The sequence below is a fragment of the Melanostigma gelatinosum genome (assembly GCF_949748355.1).
Source record: "Melanostigma gelatinosum genome assembly, chromosome: 23".
Taxonomy (NCBI): Eukaryota; Metazoa; Chordata; class Actinopteri; order Perciformes; family Zoarcidae; genus Melanostigma; species Melanostigma gelatinosum.
In genome coordinates, this window is record NC_136656.1 from 8,609,782 (window position 1) to 8,629,572 (window position 19,791).

The following is a 19,791-nucleotide window of genomic DNA, read 5'->3' on the forward strand; positions in this document are numbered from 1 at the left end:
AGATTATAATCACCCAACCTCAGCTGATGTTGTCATACAATGACCTGTCCTCACATCTCTCTTACTCACTCACTGACCCACCACATACTCACTTATCCTTTTACACCAGCAAAGTAGGTCTGGGAATTTCAAGTGTTTTAGGGAGGTGACCAGCTCTGCTTAGCTCAGGTGAAGCAAAGGGGAAATCTCAAGTTGTTTAAATACGACTGCTCTCAATCTCACACACAAAGTCGTCAAAAGTCTCTCCCTTCAGGAGACGGTCTTCAGAAGCTATTGCCACTTCCAAAAATGGCACCTCCCCGTGGTACATCAATGTACAAGTTCTTCTCTCTGATCTGTGCTTTTTTCTATGATGAATCCTGTCTATCTTTGCCAGTAGAGTACAGAACAATTCTCTCTCTCTCTCTCCTTTCTCTCTCCTCTAGTACCTTTATTTACGTACCCTGTTAAATCTAATTTGATTCTTCTTCCAAAGCCCCAAGCCTCTATCTACTCGTACTAATGCTTCTTCTTTCTAATCTTATTTGCATTCATATTATCCACCCAGGTGGTACACCAATAAGAGGTAAGAGTGCTGAACTGACGTTCACAGAATGAAAATAATACAAATTCATTCTTGCTGTCAACCCATCCATTCACTTGAATCGCCTCCATTTTTGTCCTGTTTACCAAGACCGAAACCCATTACATTCATACGGACCTTCCTTCTTATTTGTCCTATTTGCGTTGATATATTTCATTTGTTTCATTTTTCTTTGTCTATGCTTTATTTACTCCTTTGTATTCTGGTTTCAAGAGCCTGTTTAGCTCAGTTGTGATATGCTTGCCCTGGCTCAAATAAGCATATCCAATGACAACTCTTTTTTTTTTTAACTATATTTTTTTCCGTTCATTTTTGTTTTCTTTTTGGCCATAGCGAATCATGTGTCCCTCTTTTTGTCCAACTAAAACAACCAAGCATTTTTCCCCCTTAGCTGTTCTTGTTCAGCACTAAACAATATGCACAGATGCTGTGGAATCACGCAGGCATGCTGAAGACAACATTGCCTCTCCTCTGCTTTTTTCTCCCAAAGAATTCTTTCTATATTTGCAAACTATTTTTTTCCATTTCTTCTATTTGCTTTCCTCTCCTGTACCTCTACAAAAAAGCCCAAACAACCACTTTTTTGATAAAGTTTCTACGGTGCTTTTTTTTCTCTTTCACCTATTTTTCTTACTTTTCTTGGGTTTGGAGACTATTTTACTTTTTGACTTTTTTTTCTCCAGGGTTTGGGGAAGGCAAACAGTAGAGTCTGGCGAGGACCTGATTGGCTCATTTTTGCCGTGTGACATGAAGCTGGAGAGTTGTTGATGCATAAAGCCATTTTTCCCTGGGTCATGTGACACCACACTGCTGATCCCATTTGTGGATTTTTATGGGTGTCTTTTGTAGCTTTCACAAGCTAAAGCAGTGGTTGGTTACCTTCTTGTCGGCTCAGGTCGATATTTTGAATTTTGTCTTCTAATACAATTGCATTTTATTTTTCAGCTAAGGGTTGTCAGAAGGTTGTAAGTTGTGCCGACATACATTTCTTGCCAAGATTTGCATGTCAAAACTTTTGTTATTGAGGGTTATATGTTGGTTTTGCCTTACATAATACTTCAATTAACATTTTTTCCAAACATATGAGCAGCATTTTTCAATTTTTTGTATGGGCTGCCTTTTTTGAAAGTTACTTCACCTAGATGAAGTCCCCAAAATTATTCAGTTAGGTGAATACTACACTCAATCTGTGATTGAATATGCTAAAATTCATACCTAAATTTCTTTCTTTTAATTGTCCTCCCTTGTTATGCTGCTTTCTTATACTGTAAACCTTTTTTCCTTTGATCCATGTTTCCCTAAAGCAGTATCACTCATCCCCATATTGACCAGTCCAGTGATATGTTGTATATTGAAGGGCTTGCCCCTATTCTTCAAAGTGAAATTATGACTTTTTTTTTAACATTGGCGATAGGATTAGGGTCTTTTTAGATCCTATAGCCATATAAGCATTCGGGCTTTTTCTCTAAAGAAGTCATCGACAAGGTAAATGTATTACAGACAGACGGTAACTTAGGAGCTTTTCTTTCGGTTGACAATGTGTTATTTTCTTTTCCCTTGTGGTTACTTTAGCCTTGTTAAATTGTATTACAATGTCTTGCATGATTACCATTTGCAGATATCCCTCACCTATAGTAGGGTAACAGTCCTCAGCCAGTGGATCAGGCTGTGATAATGATGGGGGCTTAACTTTAAAATACAGAGTATTAAGTAAAGGATGCAAGGACGTAGTATTTCATTGATGCAGTTTATTGGATATTGTTTAATTTCAACTTTCCTCAAACTGTCCAACTGCTCAGGCTTGACAGGACAGAGCAAAACTAGAAATGAAGGGGGCTGATGTTGGCCTCCTTGAGGTTAAACAACTACTTCTCCTTGTTTTATGTTTGCTTGTGAACATGATGGGAACAACAACATTTTAACCAAACATACCCCCCCCCCAAACCCCGTTTGCTATTCCCAACCAGGAGCCCTCCAGATCGAGCAGAGCGAAGAGTCTGACCAGGGGAAGTATGAATGTGTGGCGACCAACAACGATGGAACCCGCTACTCTGCCCCGGCAAATCTATACGTCAGAGGTAGGAAACACATGTTGACAACGCCGGCATGCTTTCTATCAAATATGATATTAATGAGCTCTTTAAAATCCGTGAGTAACTTTTAAATCAGCCAATAAAGTCTGCAGGGGCCATGTCCTGTGAGGCCGTTGTAAGTATGCTTGGTTTTTGTTGTTTTGGTTCTTTTTTTATTTTGCACTTGACTTACCTGCACTGATTTGAACCGACGGTATCTGCTGTTATGCGTTTCTGGTCCTTGTTGATAACCCTGAGCCTAACACCAATGACTAGACTGCTTGCTGTGTGTTTATCTACTAATTGCCTCTCAAACCCGACTGTCGGAGGTGGTAAAGGGTGGCCGGCCCTCCTCCAAGCACTCTTTACCCAGCAGTGAACAGATCCTCTCCGGCCTTTTTTCTCCCGCTTGATCAACACCGGAAGCACAGCTTTGATCTCACTAGTTTTACCGACAGTGAAATGTAGAAAATAAACAGTTACAACTGGTATAAAGTCATTATAATATAGTGGGGTTATCATTATCCTACTTCATATGTCAAATTATCTTCTAAAAACATAGTCCCAGTTGTTATATAAAACTATATATCATGACTATACAGCTTCAGGATTTTAGCAAATACAAAACAGAACATGCAGAGTAGCAGCAGTGGCTCGCTTTCCATCAACATTTTTCCAAAGAGGCTGTTTATTATTAGTATTAGTACAATTAGTATTGTCAAGTATTGTTTTAATTAAATGACCTATAAATAAGTGTTTCAGATAGATAGTGTACATTTTTTTTGTAATTTTGAAATACATTTTACAATGTGTTTTTGTTAGCTTTTGTAAGTAACATCATATACAATATATAATACAAATTAATTTGATGTATAAGCTAACCAGATGGCTTGGGCAGAATTTGCATTAAAAGTAAACACTCTCTCTTACTCATCATGTTTGAGCTTAGACAGGTGAGATACAAGGGGCTACCTGCACCTTGGAGACAGAAGGTCCTTCCAATTGTTGAAGTAGCATTTGAACACCTAAAACATGGCCTTTTTACTCTCTGTGTTTCCCTTGTTTTTCTCCTTTCCTTATTTAATTTTGTTCTGCATCAAATTTCCTACATCCCTCAGAGCTACGAGAAGGTTGGTGTGTTTTTACTTTTTGAACACAACACAAAACATAAATCATTTTGTTTGGAAAAAAGAAAAGTTTTCTCTTATTTGATTTTTTTTTACCTCTATTTATATCATTTGTCGCTCATTCAATGTCCATGTTCCCATCGAGAATGCCCCGGTCTTTGTCAGAGTGCTTGACTGTCCGACAGGTGGTGCATGTTTGCATCTTTCAGGTGTGTGTGGGGGGGGGGGGGGGGGGGGGGGTAGGGAGGGTATTTCCACATGTCTGAGGATCTATTTGCATGGTCACCTCTCAATGCTTGAGCTCGTCATCCCCCTTTGCCCCGCCCTTACCCGAACCCTTACCCTGTCAGTGTTCCTGCTTGGTTCCTCTGATGACTCACCACACAGCAGGTCAATGGGATGAATCATGAATACGATTGTAATAATTTAATTAGTTTCAGTTAGAACAGAAGAGTAATGTGACGCACACGGCCAGCATACAAAATATCCTTGATTGGGCTCTTGGACTAATAATTGCTGTTCTACATAGACGCAGAGCAGCTCCATATCTTTCCCTCCATCGAGCAATCACGGCACGAATATGTTCCCTGTGGTGCTCTCTCCAACTGAAGTTTCTCAGGGATAAAAGTATGTTAAAGCAAAATCAATCCTTTGTTGAAATGGGCACGAAAGTCAAGCGCCAAGCGGTAAATACAACCTTGCCCTCGGAGATCATACACTTCCTCCGACTCGGATGTTTCTGCGCAGGAAGTCGCGAACGAATGATGTATTGAGAGCGTTATTCACGAGACTTGACAAATGTAATGATATTCAAATGAGCACGATAATATTATGTCTGTGGGAGAGCGTGATCCAATTGGATATTAATTAAATATTGAGCGAGAGAAACGTTGTATTTAATAATGCAAGCAGTTCCCCGAGATTCCCTCTCCGGAGAGAGCTGCAGTCTGCTCAACAGAATGGGCTCGTGTATTAGAAAGCAGACAGCAGTCGAATATACCTGCACAAGTAACTAGTTTAGAGTCACAGGAACTACTGCAGAGGCAGCTTAAGAGGATGGGTCAATTAGCAAGCAATAAGTACAAGTATCCACTCCTTTAAAAGCAACACGTTCCTTAACAGTTTTCACGAAAGAGCTGAATAAATAATCTAACCAAAGCTCACGGTAATCTATTTCCAATACCATGAGCAGTAACACTGACTTTACTTTTACTTTCAACCCTCCCAAAATATTTTATAACAATACCCGGTAGTCCCGGTCTGTTTCCCACATACCTAAGCCCCTTGGTTATCCACTTCATTGACATGTACTTCGCTATTTTTGAATAGAAATCCTCACAAGTAAAACCTGAGGAGGAATACGACGTCTTTTTTTTTGTTTGTTTTGTCCATTCAGACCCCTTGTCTGAAGATGTCTTTGTCGTCTTCAAGTGTTTTAGTTCTCCCAGGACCTTGAACTCGTCACATTTACAACAATGTAGCAGTAGCGGACTACCCCTCCCACTACACAGTGTGCTACCACGTCTTCCTTCTGACCCCATCACCACTTATTTTACCCTTGTAGCCCTCTTCCCCCTGACTCCCGTACATGGTTGCCTCACAAAGTCACATATTGTTCTTGTATGCATGACGGACTCTTTGCTCCCCTCCAAAAGGCCTTGAAAGCCGTCCATGTGCATCATGAATGTTATACATTTAAGTTAACCCAAGAGTTTCACCTTTTCTTTGAAGTTGTAGCCTTTTATGTTTTTGGAGAATATTTGTTTTGGGGGGGGAATGTGTATCCGCTAGCGCTGTCAAATGATATGTTTGTTTAAAATCCGGATTAAAATCAACATTGCTGTGGGTAATCATGATTATTAAAAAAAAATAAAAAAGAAGTGATATTTTCAGCAAATGCATCCGCCTTGGAGCATGTTATCTCCCTCTTATAAGATGTGCGGCTTGTCTAGATCCTCGACATGTTCCGAGATAAAGTCACATTTCAGAACCTTCAATCTGAATGAGCTCGCACAGCCTTTTATCGGACATGTACTGAGGCCTGCAGTCATGTCGAAATCATCTGAATTAGCATCAGTTAATATTTAGATTTTGATTCATTTCTACAATCTGAGCACAAAGTGTAGCGAGACAAGTTCATGCTTTAAGCGCCAGCATAATTGGTCCTCTTATGTGATAAGCGTAAGACCTTTCAATGGCTTTTGAATTAGTAAGCATAAAGAAAAGTACGCATAACTTTCACTTTCATCCTCTGAGCTGGCGGAGTTCACAAGTCGAAAGCCACTTTTCAAAGTAAAGGCAGGAGCGGGAGACACGTTAAGGTTGATTGTGTGATCACTGAAGTTTATTCACGGCGTGAAAGCATTACATTTGACAGCCCTAGTTTCTACTTTGGACCGACCCTAAACATTGCAGGGAAACATCATTCTCCTTTGATGCGTGTCTACGTTTGTGTGATGTGAGAATGTGATGAGGCACATTATCTCACATCAGCTGGAAGCGCGCAAGCCGGAAAAGTTGTTTCCTCGCATACAACTGTGGAGCGCTGTCGACTCTCCAGCACTTTGTGTAGCGCTGCATATCTGTTCCGATGGTGATACGGTATTTTTATGCATGGCGCTCGTGTTGTTCATTCACCATTGAAATATGTACGTCTTGGATCAAATGTGTTTTCTTAACCTTCATCCAGCAACCACAAGTTATGTATCTAGAAACCAATTTAATGTATATGCTACAATGTCACCTTTAACAATATGCTAATGTTATTACATAACGATCAGTCAGTTGTCTTTTGGCAACATTTGAGGAGAATACAGAACATCTTTTTTCTGTGAATGGATTCTGTTCCATTTCCTGCTGGGTTTTCACACCACCCTTTTGTCTTTTTTTCAGTACGCCGGGTGCCCCCACGATTCTCCATTCCACCTACAGACAATGAGATCATGCCAGGCGGCAGTGTCAATATCACATGCGTGGCAGTGGGCTCTCCCATGCCGTACGTCAAGTGGATGCTGGGCGCAGAGGACCTTACGCCAGAGGACGACATGCCCATTGGCCGGAACGTCTTGGAGCTCACAGACGTCCGGCAGTCGGCCAACTACACCTGTGTGGCCATGTCGACCCTGGGGGTGATAGAGGCTGTGGCACAGATAACGGTGAAAGGTAAAGCTGAGCTTCTTCACTGTCACGGTAACTCATCTGTGGAGGATTCCTTAAAGCTTTAGACAAGCCCTGCTACCAGCCCCAGTGCATTAGATGTCAGATGGAGAATATAGTGAAGTTCTTATCTCTCAGCTGTAGAGCTACAGAGCCACACGCTTGCCATTTCTGTTAGCGAGAGGTAGAGGAGGAGGATGTAAAACGTAGCGAGTATTGTTTGGTGTCCTCTGTAGGCATGGTACTTATCTGAGTGTAATCATATCTACACAGCAGCGTACCAGAAAGATATCCCAGATTGGCGTCGCCATGTTCACGTGCACACGAGGGACCGACTCACACACACACAGCTTTGTTTTTCCGAGACATAACATAGAAATATTAGTCACAATACAGCCGTCTGGCAGCAGGCTCCCCCAGAAGCATACTTGAGATGGCATATAAAGACAATCTATTGCCCTGATATCTTTTGCCATGTGCCACGGCGTGGGGAATTAAAGCAATAAATTCAACTGTTAAATTATTAAAGTGATAAACACTGGGATATCGGAGATTCACGACAACAGCGCTCTCGGTTGAACACGGGGCGTGCCGACCGTTAATCTCGCACATAACTTCATATCCAACTTTTTGTTTTTTACAAATGTAAACTAGAAAAGTGAAATAACGTGAGGACGATCCACGCAACAGACGGCACACATCATAGGAGCCTCTTCAGACTCCAGATCTCCTGTACATCATCAGTGTCAAGTGCAATGGGCTGGAAAATGAATGTGATCAATACAATTCAACCATCTACGAATTAAAACAGAGTGTCTCTGGCCCATAATGTAAATTAATCTACAGACGTATAGCATTGCTGTATACTTTGCATTCCTAGTCATATTTGTGTAATATTTATCATCACAGCGTTGCCCAAGGCTCCTGGCATTCCTGTGGTGACAGAGCGCACAGCCACCAGCATAACACTGACGTGGGACTCTGGCAATCCGGAGCCGGTGTCCTACTACATCATCCAACACAAGTCCAAGTACTCGGAAGACTCGTACAAGGAGATCGACGGCGTGGCCACCACTCGGTACAGCGTGGGAGGCCTCAGCCCTTATTCGGACTACGAGTTTCGGGTGGTGGCGGTGAACAACATCGGCCGAGGGCCGCCCAGTGACAGCATCGAGGCCAAAACAGCTGAGCAGGCACCCAGCACGGCACCGAGGCAAGTCAGAGGTCACATGATGAGCACCACCACCGCTGTGATCCACTGGGATGAACCGGAGGAGGCCAACGGGCAGATCATGGGTTACAGAGTCTACTACACCATGGATTCCACCCTGCACGTCAACATCTGGGAGAAGCAGATTGTTCGGGGGTCTAACTTTGTCACCATCCACGGCCTCATCCCCAATAAGACCTACAACATCAAGGTTCTGGCCTACACCTCAGTAGGCGATGGACCTCTTTCCACAGACCTTCAAATAATCGCAAAGACGGGAGGTAAGCATGCGGAATTTATAACTGAACAAGTTTGAAGTTTAACAAATATTCTCTCTCCACAATTAAACTTGGTGTCAAACATTTTGAAGCCACGCTACTTTTTGTCACTGATCCTCATTAGTGGTTTGCAGTCGTGAATGCATGATCCTCTTCAGGCTTTCTACAGAAACTTCAATTGGCTTTCTCAAGCGGGAAATGTTTTTTTTTTTGTATTTCAAGTGTTTAGTCGTTTACTTCTCCTGAAAAAGTCAGTTTTTTTTCTCCTCATGAAGTAACCATGGACCGTCTCTTGTAGCTGTGCCAGAATGACTGTGGTGACAATGAATAGTGCAAGATGTGATGATAAATTAATTAATCTCTTTATTCCACTTGCAGTTCCCTCCCAATCAACCGACTTCAAAGGAGAAGCCAAATCAGAAACAAGTATTTTACTGTCATGGATCACCCCAGCGCAGACTGGACAGGAAAATCAAATCACAGGATATGAACTTCTGTACAGGAAGAGGGACGACAAAGAGGAGGTAATCATCTCCTGACTTCACCCAATTCTTCGGCCTCCCATTATAATTAATGTCCATCATACCAAAATAAATATGGTGAATCACACAGGAATCAATCATGATCATTTTCTTGTGCTTTCCTAATACCAGCACTAATTAACAAGTCATACATATGTACATAATTCCATGGCGGAATTTACAGGTCCAGTGTTTGTAGTCGTTTTTTATCAGGACATACAGTCACATTGTGTCTTCATATCAGAACGCAGCATCCCTATGATACATGTGGTCCTCCCCGTCTTTACTTTGAAAGCTCACACGCGGAACTTTCTCCACAGAAACGCATCAGCTTCGAGCCGACAACAACATACCTGCTGAAAGAGTTGAAGCCCTTCACAACTTATACTTTCCGGCTGGCTGCCCGTAGTAAACACGGAGTTGGAGCTTACACCAATGAGATCTCGGCAGAAACTCCACAGACACGTAGGTCTTCTTCCTTATCTGACAGGGTTTAAACTATTCGGGAAGCAACACGTTTTCAAATGCATTCTAAATTTAAGTGTGCTGCAAAAATCCGGGGAAAAAAAAGCGACAAGGACGTCAGGAAGGGTTTTGAGCACAGATAAAGTGAATATGATTTTGATTTAAATGGTCGATGCATTTGAAAAGACGCACACATTTGAACGAGTAAACAAGTGTTACCTGACCATGCAGAATTCACTTTGAACAGGTTGCATGGACAGAGCACCCAGGCTGTCCTGTGAAGTCAGGACACAAGGTTACAAAAACACGACTGAAACGAATGACAAAGCCTTGAATTGTTAACACGACTGCCCACATCTGCATTACCCAGATGTTTTTCATGAGCGAAAGGGCATTTCAGGAAGCCTTGTCTCTTGACGTTGCATGTCAGCCAAAAGTAAAAGAGGAGAGAATTTTCAAAATGAGCTTTCGATGTAGCTACACTGCCAATAACCACTTGGGATTTTCCCCATTTCCGCGATTGATGTTTATACTCGATTCAAATTGGAAGAAAGTGGTGGAGTAACGACATCATAGAAAGCTCACAGCAAGTATCGTCTCTGTAGTTAGGGACATTTCCACCTGCGAAAGACCCCAGATTTATGAAACAAGTCAAAATTGAAAAAATCGGATTCTGTTACAAAATCTAACTACCGGTAAATCAAGTGCAGTTCAACTCAATGTGATTACCAGTCAGAGAATTCCCCTTGAACCATACGTGAAAACAATCAAACCCACTGAAGTGTTTTGTCTTTGCACATTAACATAAATCTGAGGTCTCTGAAGGCCAAGGGCAGGGATCAGGTGGGTATGACAAGCTCAAACTCTGCCCAGATGTATGTTCTGAGGTAAATGATGTTGTCAATCAAGACGTGCATGCCAATGTTCTCAGAATCTAATAAATCAGTCGTGTCTCCTTGGGAAGTTCTCTGTTGTACAATCAGGCTTTTACCACAAACCAACAGGCTTCGGAAAGGTTGGTGACAAATACAACATTTTTCTATTTTGAATAGTTAAAGCATCAACCTTTATGTTTTTGGATTGATGGTAACTGCTTGCCAAATTTGTCTTAGATATTACCTCATTTATTTTGGAATGGTTTTATCCTAAATTATTCTGAAGTAACTTTAGAATAAAATGATCTTATAAGTAGAATTTTAGGACATATGATTTGTTTCATTTTTAACAGATAAATATATATTTCCATGACAAAGGTAGGTTACATATGTTAAAGCTGTCCTTTTCCCAATCAGCACCTTCCATTCATCATCAGTGTGTACACGTTTGTGTTGGTCTTTTGTTTTTGCCTGTATTTTCTATGTTTCCTTGAGTTAATATACTTGTATTTTTTACCCACATAAGTCTTTGTGCATTTTCCTCATTTTGTGTCATTTTATTTTCCTTTTTTTTCTCCTTTGTTTGGTCAATTCTTCCATCATCACCCTGATCAAACCAAACTGAAACTCCTTTAAAACCAAAAAAAATCCAACTCAATGAACGGCCTGACCAAACAAAAAAAAACCTTCACCTGCACCCAATCCAACACATCAACCAGAACCCTCAGGCCCACCTCAGGAAGTCCAGTGCTACAGCCCCAGCTCCACCAACATCCTGGTAAGTTGGCGGCCACCCCCAATGGAATTACAAAATGGGATCATAACGCAATACACCATCCACTATGCTGCAACTGAAGGCGAGGACGCTACTGCTCGTCAAATCTCCAGCATCCCTCCGGAGAGCTCTCAGTACCTTTTGGAAAACCTGGAAAAATGGACAGATTACCGCGTGACGGTTACCGCTCACACAGATGTCGGGGCAGGACCGGAGAGCCTGCCGCAGCTCATCCGCACGGAGGAGGATGGTATGTGTTCGCCAAAACAAAGCACCAGCTGAAAATCCAGTCCACCCCTCTTAACATACCCCGTCAAATACTAACAACCTCGCCTAAATCTACGATTCCCTCTTCTTTCCTCCCCCCTCTGCCTGCTTCTAGACTGTCGCCACTTGATACTTTTAGCCCCGTTTTGGACTGTGCACTTTTTCACCCACACAAACTGTGACTCACTTTGCAAAAGCACCTTTTTTTTTTTACTTTTTTTTTTTTTTTTTTCCCCCAACGCTGCTCAATTTCAACACATGGTATGGCATTTTCAACTGCAGGCCTCCAACTTCCAGTCCCAACTGTCATTTTTGAAATATTCTCTGCAGTGTTTTTGAGCGGCAGCATTTTTGTACAACACACTTTTTTTTTTTGGAACTTGGCAAAAGGACCAGTTCTGGACAGTGGGAAGGACAATAGGTGGAAGACATTTTTGAAGGCCATTTTTTAAATATTTTTTCTCCCCTCATGTGATAGAATCATTTTTTTTATTCATTTTTTTCCTCCCACCATAGCCAAAATTCTTGTAGTGCTTCAAGTATTTGAAGCACTTGAAGCCCCCCTTTGGCTCCACTTTTCTATTTTGGCAAAACACATTTTTATTCTATGTTTTAGAAATCCACTCTACCCATTTTTAATGTTTCCAGATTAGGTCAGCTGTCAGACCTGTTTTTGCTGTTGGTTTTTCCCCCTTACCATTGTTGAAATATTGATGTCATGCAGTGCTTGTTGCAGTTCGCTGCAATTTTGTGATTTTTTTTGTCACTGCAGCATTTTGCACTACGGCTTTTGGGCAGGAACTAGCAAGAGGGCAAAGGGGTTCTCCATCATTTTGACCTGTTTTTTCTATCCCATGGTGTTCCTCCAGTTCCTAGCGGGCCACCTCGTAAAGTTGAGGTGGAGGCCGTCAACTCCTCATCAATTAAAGTGATCTGGCGTTCACCGATGCCCACCAAGCAGCACGGTCAGATCCGAGGGTACCAGGTGCACTATGTCAGGATGGTTAATGGGGAGCCCACAGGACAGCCAGTCAACAAGGACATCCTGATTGATGATGCCCAGGTATGACACCCTTTTCAACCAGCCAACACATCTCTCAGACACAAAGTATCGCTTTCTCTCTCACCTTTACATGCGCTACAGAAACGTATGTTAATTGGAGTGGAAAAAAGCTCACTTTCACCATGTCATATCAATTATTAAACTGAATTGAAAATAGTTAGCATTTAACTGCTGCGTCATGAATTACAATTCTACCGGAGGCAGAAGTTGTGCACATTTATTGATCATTGTTACTTTTACTATAATTATTTTTATCAACATACTGATTTATTTGATGGTTGCAGACGAACTGTGTGTGTATACGTTCTCACCAGTGATCAGTGTCTGTACCTGGCCTTATTTCTTGTCTCTTTTCTCTCCATATTCGTACATCATAATCAGTGGGAATATGATGATTCTACCGAACATGTGAGTAGTTAAACTTGCCAAAATTCAAATCTTGTTTTCCCCTGCTGTCATCCTCTGCATGAATGGCATGTGTCTGTTGTGCCTTAGGAGTTCAAGACCTCAAGCATTTTAAACATTAGCTTGACCAATATTTCAGCTTCGTAAGTTATTTAGAAAACAGCAGATGGAAATCGTTGACCAACACCAGTACTGAAGGTTGGAAGTATATTGGTGTTTACTGCCGGAGCTATTTTGCAACGTACGAAAGAAACACTCTTTGCCGAGCATTTTATTGACCAAAGCTTATCACGACCATTCCTATCCACTGAAGCGTGCCTCAATTTAAAGTATAGCTGAGAGAATGTGTCTGTTGTGTTTTTCCTGATGATTATGCTTACGTATGCATTTATCTCGCTCCTTGCTTGCATGCGAGCAAGTGAGTGTCCTGCAACTTAAAGTCCTGCATCTTTACAGGAAATGATCATCACAGAACTGCAGGCTGAGACCACATATTCAGTTACTGTGGGAGCCTATACAACCAAGGGCGACGGTGCACGCAGCAAGCCCAAACTGATCACCACCACTGGCGCAGGTACTGTAACTGCAACCACTGACGAATCTCCTACGGTTCGGTGCTATACCTTTTCACCCGAGACTGCATTTCCACTCTGAAAAGCTGCGACACTGCAGCCGATAAGGGGGGAAAAAAAGTGCTGGGCAGATATTCTTGTCATCGAGCGTGTAAAGTGTGAATGCAGCTAATTGCCGTCTCATTTAGTGCAATAACTCTTCCCCACTGGTGTGACACGGCACTGCTGAAGGCATTTTTCAAAATAATGAAAAATGTAGAGGGAGTGAAAGAAAGAGAAGAAAAGTTCAGCTCTTTTCACAGTGTTGTACCACAGTAAAATGACTTACAACACACAAATAATGAATGCCTGTCTACTACAAATATGATAAGATGGAAACACGATTCTCCATATTTATAACTATGTGTCCTTTTCTCCACTGGTACCGTCTTAGTTCCTGATAAACCTCGGCTAATGGTCAGTACAACCAACATGGGCACCGCTCTCCTCCAGTGGCATCCCCCCGCATTAACCCACGGCCCCCTGCAAGGCTACCGCCTCCGCTTTGGCCGCAAAGACGTGGATCCGCTGACCGTCATCGAGTTCCCCGAGCGAGAGAACCACTACACGACCAAAGAAATCCATAAGGGAGCGTCGTACACTTTCCGTCTTTCCGCGCGCAACAAGGTGGGCTTTGGCGAGGAGACGGTCAAAGAAGTCACCACGAATGAGGACGTGCCAAGCGGCTACCCTCAGAGCATTACAGCAGAGGGTGCCACCACCTCCACCATTCAGGTCAGCTGGCAACCTCTTTTGCTGGCGGAGCGAAACGGCCAAATAGTGAAATATGCTCTGCAGTACAAGGACATCAACAGCCCACGCAGTCCCTCAGAACTCTTCATCACCGCCCCGGAATCCACAGTCACCCTGGATGGCCTTAAGGCAGATACCACTTATGATATTAAAATGTGTGCCTTCACCAGCAAGGGCTCTGGTTCCTATAGCCCAAGTGTCCAATTCAGGACACAGCCTTTGGATCAAGGTAGGACCAGTCCCTGAACCTTTTTTTTTTTGCTCTTTCCCTTTTTAAAATCAACCTTTCCCTGCGCAGCCTTTTCCAACCACAGCAGCTTCCTCTGAAAGCATCACGTTGAGAAAGTATGGAATCACCCACAGGACTTTGGTGTTAACATAGTGTCCAACCATTAAGTCTTCCTAATCTTAGAACGATTTAAGAAAGTCACGTGGCGTAAGTATGTTTGTTTGTTTGTGTCTCGTCGGTCAAGCAAAGCTCAGTCATGAATGTAAGGGTTGGTGTTGGTGAGAAGGTAAGAGGACAGTGTTGAGTTCAGTGTAGTACTGCCTGCTTTTGAAGAAGAGATTCTCAGGTAAGCACTGGTGACGGACCATTAGTGTAGATATATAGAAAAAACAAAGGATGTTCTGTGTCTAAATCACCTGCTCCCCCTTTCTTTTAGCAGTGTTTGCAAAAAACTTTCATGTGAGAGCTGCCATGAAGACATCCGTGTTGCTGACCTGGGAAATCCCAGACACCTACAACCCAGCTCAGCCTTTCACTGTGAGCCCTGCACAACGCTTTGACACAACGAATGATTCAGTTGACATCCTAAACCAAGTCTTCACATGAAACAACTCGTTCGCATACAGATCCTTTACGACAATGGGCAGAGTGTGGAGGTGGATGGGAAGCTGGCGCAGAAGCTAATCGTGGGCCTTCAACCTGAGACGCAGTACTCCTTCCTCCTGACCAATCGTGGCAACAGTGCCGGCGGTCTGCAGCATCGCGTGTCCACCATGACGGCCCCAGACATTCTCCGCAGCAAACCCGACCTGGTTGGCAAGACCAACTCGGACGGTATGGTGACTGTGGAGCTACCACCGGTGCAGACGGCTGAGCGAGTAAGGTGAGTAGAGCTGACAAAGTGACATCTAAGTACTCAAACTTTGGGTTGAAAACAAAGTCATTTCTATGCATCCCTACATTCCAGTGTGATATCCACTTCACCTCAGTGATTACACACTGAAAGAGCTCGACTCATGTAAGCGCACTCCTTTAAGCCCTATAAAGTCTCTTACAGCCTTTCGGCAAAGCCCAGGGTTGTCAGAAGGCCAAGCAGCACATACCGATTGTAGACTGATGCTTCAAACCCATCTTGGCTTTTTTTGATCTTGCTGGATGCACTTGGCCCACCGTCTCCCATGCCAGAGCTTAAGCTAATTAGTTTCCCCATCAGCTTGCCACACTGCCTTCCCGGCTAACGCTAGCTAGTGCAGTGCCCAACCAGGAAGCCCAGAAAACTCTGGCAGAGGCCATTATCTCTCCTGCCACCCTGATGAAGGGACCAAAATCCCTCTATTTCTGTATCTTGTCTTCGTGCGCAGAGGTCTCCTAGTCAGCCCACAGGGGGCCTCGAAGAGGTGCGACTGTACCGCCCGACTTCTCTGAACATGCTCAAATTAAATAGAAAACAGAGGAAAATGGCCCCAATTAAGAGATAGAGACTTGCTTTCATTTCATCTTTTTCCATCAGTTTCTGGTGAGCAGACGAACCTAATACAGGTCGACATGGTGGACACTGCTGTGTTTGTTGTTGCTGTAATTGGGTTTGTTTTTCTTGTCCAGGAAACGGTGACCAATCGCATACAAATACAACTTGTGTCTTTTGATAAGTGGCAGTGATCTTTGACCTAGATTTTTATTTTCCAGGGGATATTACATCGTGGTAGTGCCTCTGAAGAAGCAACGCACCGGCAAGTTTTTCAAACCCTGGGACAATCCCGATGAGATGAATTTGGAGGAGGTAAGTTTTAAGGTTGCTCTTGAGATTATAATGACAGAAAGTAAATAGTTAAAAAATCACATCTGTTATCCAAGTTAGTGTCCACAGCTTCTTAATAGGGCCTATATAACTGCATTCATCACACCTTTTCTTTTCTCAAAACTGGAGAAAATAAGTTGAGGCCTATAAGAGGGCAGGAGGAACAGCAGATGAGTCTCGCTGACTGACGCAAATAGCTGCAGAGAGCACTGTTCATATGGAAACGAGAACATGAAGTAGCCGTCAAGTGCACTGCTCAACCCCCCCATCCCCTCCTCCCCCCTCCTCTTTGTGTCTGTGGTAATTACCTGAAGAGCTGCACCAGGCCTCCATGTCCCTTCTCATCCCATACAAAGCTAGGCTACTGCGTATGCGACACTGTGCATTACAGGTATGATTTAATGTGAAAGCAAATGAAAGCTTTTGTCACGATGCATTGTAAGCTGCGATTACGTTGACGTTGTCCTTTATACGCGGTGTCAAACATTGCAAGCTAATGGTTCTGGACGTTCGGTGCAGCATATACTGCAGTCTCTGTCCTAGAAATGTGTAGAAAAGTTTTTACCCCTCGGGTTACATAAAAATTGTAATTCTTGCAAGGATTCTTATTTGTAAATCAAATCCTATGGCAAATTATTTTGAAACTGAGTTTTTGAAATATTTATTTCTTGAGTATAAGCATCACAAATATATCACGTGTCTAGGGGGCTAAAAGAAGAAGAAAAAGCACGCCATGTCTCATCTGGCTTTGGCTTTACTGCTCATGCCTACAGGCCCATGTCTGTAGCCTTGACCGATTGCCCAAAAGTCGCCCCTCTGTCAGAATGTATTTGTTTGTCAGTATTGGCACTCACCTTTTCACAATTTTTCCCAAGGGCAGCTAGATTTAGCCCCGTTGACAGGAGAGATGATTGAAGACATTATCGGGCAGCACCAACAGCCCCGCAGCCAAAACAGAGCACACACGATAACGCACACACTCTGATGTGAATGACAGCCGCACAGAGTGCGCGCGCACACACACACACAAGTCAGAGATATGAAATCAGACACCCAAACAACTATCGGGGGCTTGATTAGCATAATTATGATCCGCGCTTTGTACTGGGAGCTTAAAGCCAGACAGAACAGACTTGCATGAAGGGCACACTTGATGTGGTTCTTTCATTAGTATTGTTATTACTGTTGGCTGAAGGAGCAGAGGTGGTGTTTTTGGCTACATTATGTATCCTCACTTTGCATGTCTTTCATTCACATTTATCAAAAAAATTGGAATATTAATAATAATGTTACTCAAATCCAGCAAAAATGTATTCGGTCTCTTTTATTTTCCTGTTTGAAGCTGTTGGATCATCGTCGTCTGTTTTATATGCTGGGATTTCACAGATCTTTTAATCTCACAATCTTTTGCCGTCAAAAATTACAGATGAATTAAGTCACTGATCTCTTCTGTAACGTTCTGCCTGTTGCAATCAGCATTGTCAGCTCGGCAATCAGAGAGAAATCTCGATCGACGGATTTGGTTTGTGTAAATGTGTTTCCGTGTGCGGTGCAATGGGTCCCTTTGTGTTATCAACCGTCTGCCTCCCTCTACTCCTCACTGTAGCTGCTGAAGGAGATAAACCAAACTACCAGAGGCCTTCGCTTCCAGAGGCAGGCAGAACCCAAAGCCTATATCGCTGCCTCCTTCAAAGTCCTGCCCAACAATTTCAACCTGGGAGATGGCAAGACCTACAGGGGCTTTGAAAACAAGCAACTCCAGAATGGCCAGGACTACATCTTCTTTGTGCTTGCGGTTCTGGAAATGTCGGAAAATGTAAGACTGCTTTCTCAAACATTGTTTTATTTCCATTTCTATCCATGTGTGCCTCATTCTTTACTTGAGTTCAGCTTCAGACATGAGCTTGTTGGCCTTCGGGACATCCCGTGCTCGTGTTCTCGTGGTCTTCGTGCTGGGAACTGTGCATCTTGGCAGAGGGTCGGAGTTTGCCTCGGTTTTGACGTGTTACTCTGAGCCTTTGTGATGCTTCGACTTAAACACTTGAAGCTGCAGCTGGCCTAAGAAGCTGACCCTCGCCGCTTTGGGGAGAGAAACCCCCGAAGACCTTAGCCGATCGCAAGAATACCTCGATAACGGAGCTCCTCTTTAATTGCGTCCTACGTGTGGTCCACCTTATCTCCGCTGCTGCAGCTGGTGTGTATTTGTGCACGTGTCTTTCTGGACTGAAGACCCGAAAGCCGCATGATTAGGCAGCTGCAGGCGTGATGAAGGATATGATGAGCTGCAGGGTATATAGTGCTTTCCTCGCACTCTCTCCGCTAACCCTGGGTTCAGGTAGAGCAAAGAGACAATGGCAAATGGAGGGAAATCTCTAATTTGCTCACCGTCCTCCCACTAGACCTTTCCTTTAATCTCCTCGTAGGATGTGAAATAGTTCAATCAAGGCTCCTGTAAAGGAGATATTGAAGATAATTTTGATTGGTCAAGCTGCAGCTTAGCAGAAATGACACAGCAAAACTTTGAATTGGCTTTTAATTTGTATAGTTGGCCATGCGGTCTTTGTCAGAGTCTTGTTGGATATGCTCGGTGGTGAGGGGAAATTAATTGAAGTCTTGCGGTAGTGCTTTGAATACCTTGAGCTCTGGATCCACTATATATCTCCGCAGTTCTGGATTTTGATGCAACATAGGCGAGAAAACATCTTTCAAAATCACGAGATTATCGATACAATTGAGGCGTAGGTAGAAGGACGAGGTCCGGTACGTAGAAGCAGCATATGACGGTTGGTCTAAACTCATAACACAGGTTCTATGATTGATTGATCAGTGGTTTGCCTTTCCCTGGCTCAGATCATGTATGCCACAAGCCCCTACTCGGACCCGGTTGTGTCGCCCGATATCGACCCCCAGCCGATCATCGACGAGGAGGAAGGCCTTATCTGGGTGGTGGGCCCTGTGCTAGCCGTCGTCTTCATCATATGCATCGTCATTGCCATCCTCCTCTACAAAAGGTGAGGATATTAAGTTATTATCCGCATATAGAACTACAAACAGAAATGATAACTACTGTTCCCACGAAGTGAAACAAATGCGCAGGAATGCACCTCCGATGGGACGTAAATGCTTCACACGGTGCACATTCTTGTGCACTTCCAATTTACATATTGCCATTCAATATTTAATATTCATGTCATCAACACAATACCCCATACAAATCTTCAATCAGGACATGAAATGGAAGATTTGAACTTCAGGCACATTAATCTTCAGACTATCCATGACCCTCACTCTCAGCAGCACCACCCCCCCCCCCCCCCCACACACACACACACACACAATCTCTCAGATGCTACAACATACAGCTTCCCCAAACTGTGAAGCCATTGAATGCAGATGCCCACAATTCTTCACACAGACACGTGTGTTGACTGAATGCTAATCAGACACACACACACACACACACACACGAAAAAGACTTGCGGTAGTGCACTTTCACAGCGAATCAAAACAGCTTATTTTTTTGTCTGAAACCCCCAAGTGGTAGCGAGACCTCGTGCTGTCACTGCTCATCAGTCAAGCGTAGGAGGGCAGAGCTTTGACTAT

The 19,791-nt window shown here is 43.2% G+C and overlaps 1 protein-coding gene across 4 annotated transcripts in view; it reads left to right on the plus strand.

Annotated features, from left to right (window-relative positions):
• LOC306796644 (receptor-type tyrosine-protein phosphatase delta) overlaps positions 1-19,791 on the plus strand; it is a 118,219-nt gene that overhangs the window by 73,779 nt on the left and 24,649 nt on the right. For 2 of the 4 annotated variants that reach the window (XM_079295690.1, XM_079295691.1), the window contains exons 6-20: positions 2,551-2,661; positions 6,675-6,944; positions 7,848-8,429; positions 8,805-8,950; positions 9,268-9,412; positions 11,007-11,312; positions 12,199-12,392; positions 12,774-12,800; positions 13,254-13,371; positions 13,803-14,390; positions 14,827-14,927; positions 15,017-15,273; positions 16,077-16,170; positions 17,795-18,004; positions 19,039-19,199. In XM_079295690.1, the coding sequence (XP_079151816.1) occupies positions 2,551-2,661; positions 6,675-6,944; positions 7,848-8,429; positions 8,805-8,950; positions 9,268-9,412; positions 11,007-11,312; positions 12,199-12,392; positions 12,774-12,800; positions 13,254-13,371; positions 13,803-14,390; positions 14,827-14,927; positions 15,017-15,273; positions 16,077-16,170; positions 17,795-18,004; positions 19,039-19,199 (3,310 nt within the window). The remainder of the gene's footprint in view (positions 1-2,550; positions 2,662-6,674; positions 6,945-7,847; positions 8,430-8,804; positions 8,951-9,267; positions 9,413-11,006; positions 11,313-12,198; positions 12,393-12,773; positions 12,801-13,253; positions 13,372-13,802; positions 14,391-14,826; positions 14,928-15,016; positions 15,274-16,076; positions 16,171-17,794; positions 18,005-19,038; positions 19,200-19,791) is intronic. The other 2 variants (XM_079295693.1, XM_079295692.1) reach the window with 1 other exon arrangement.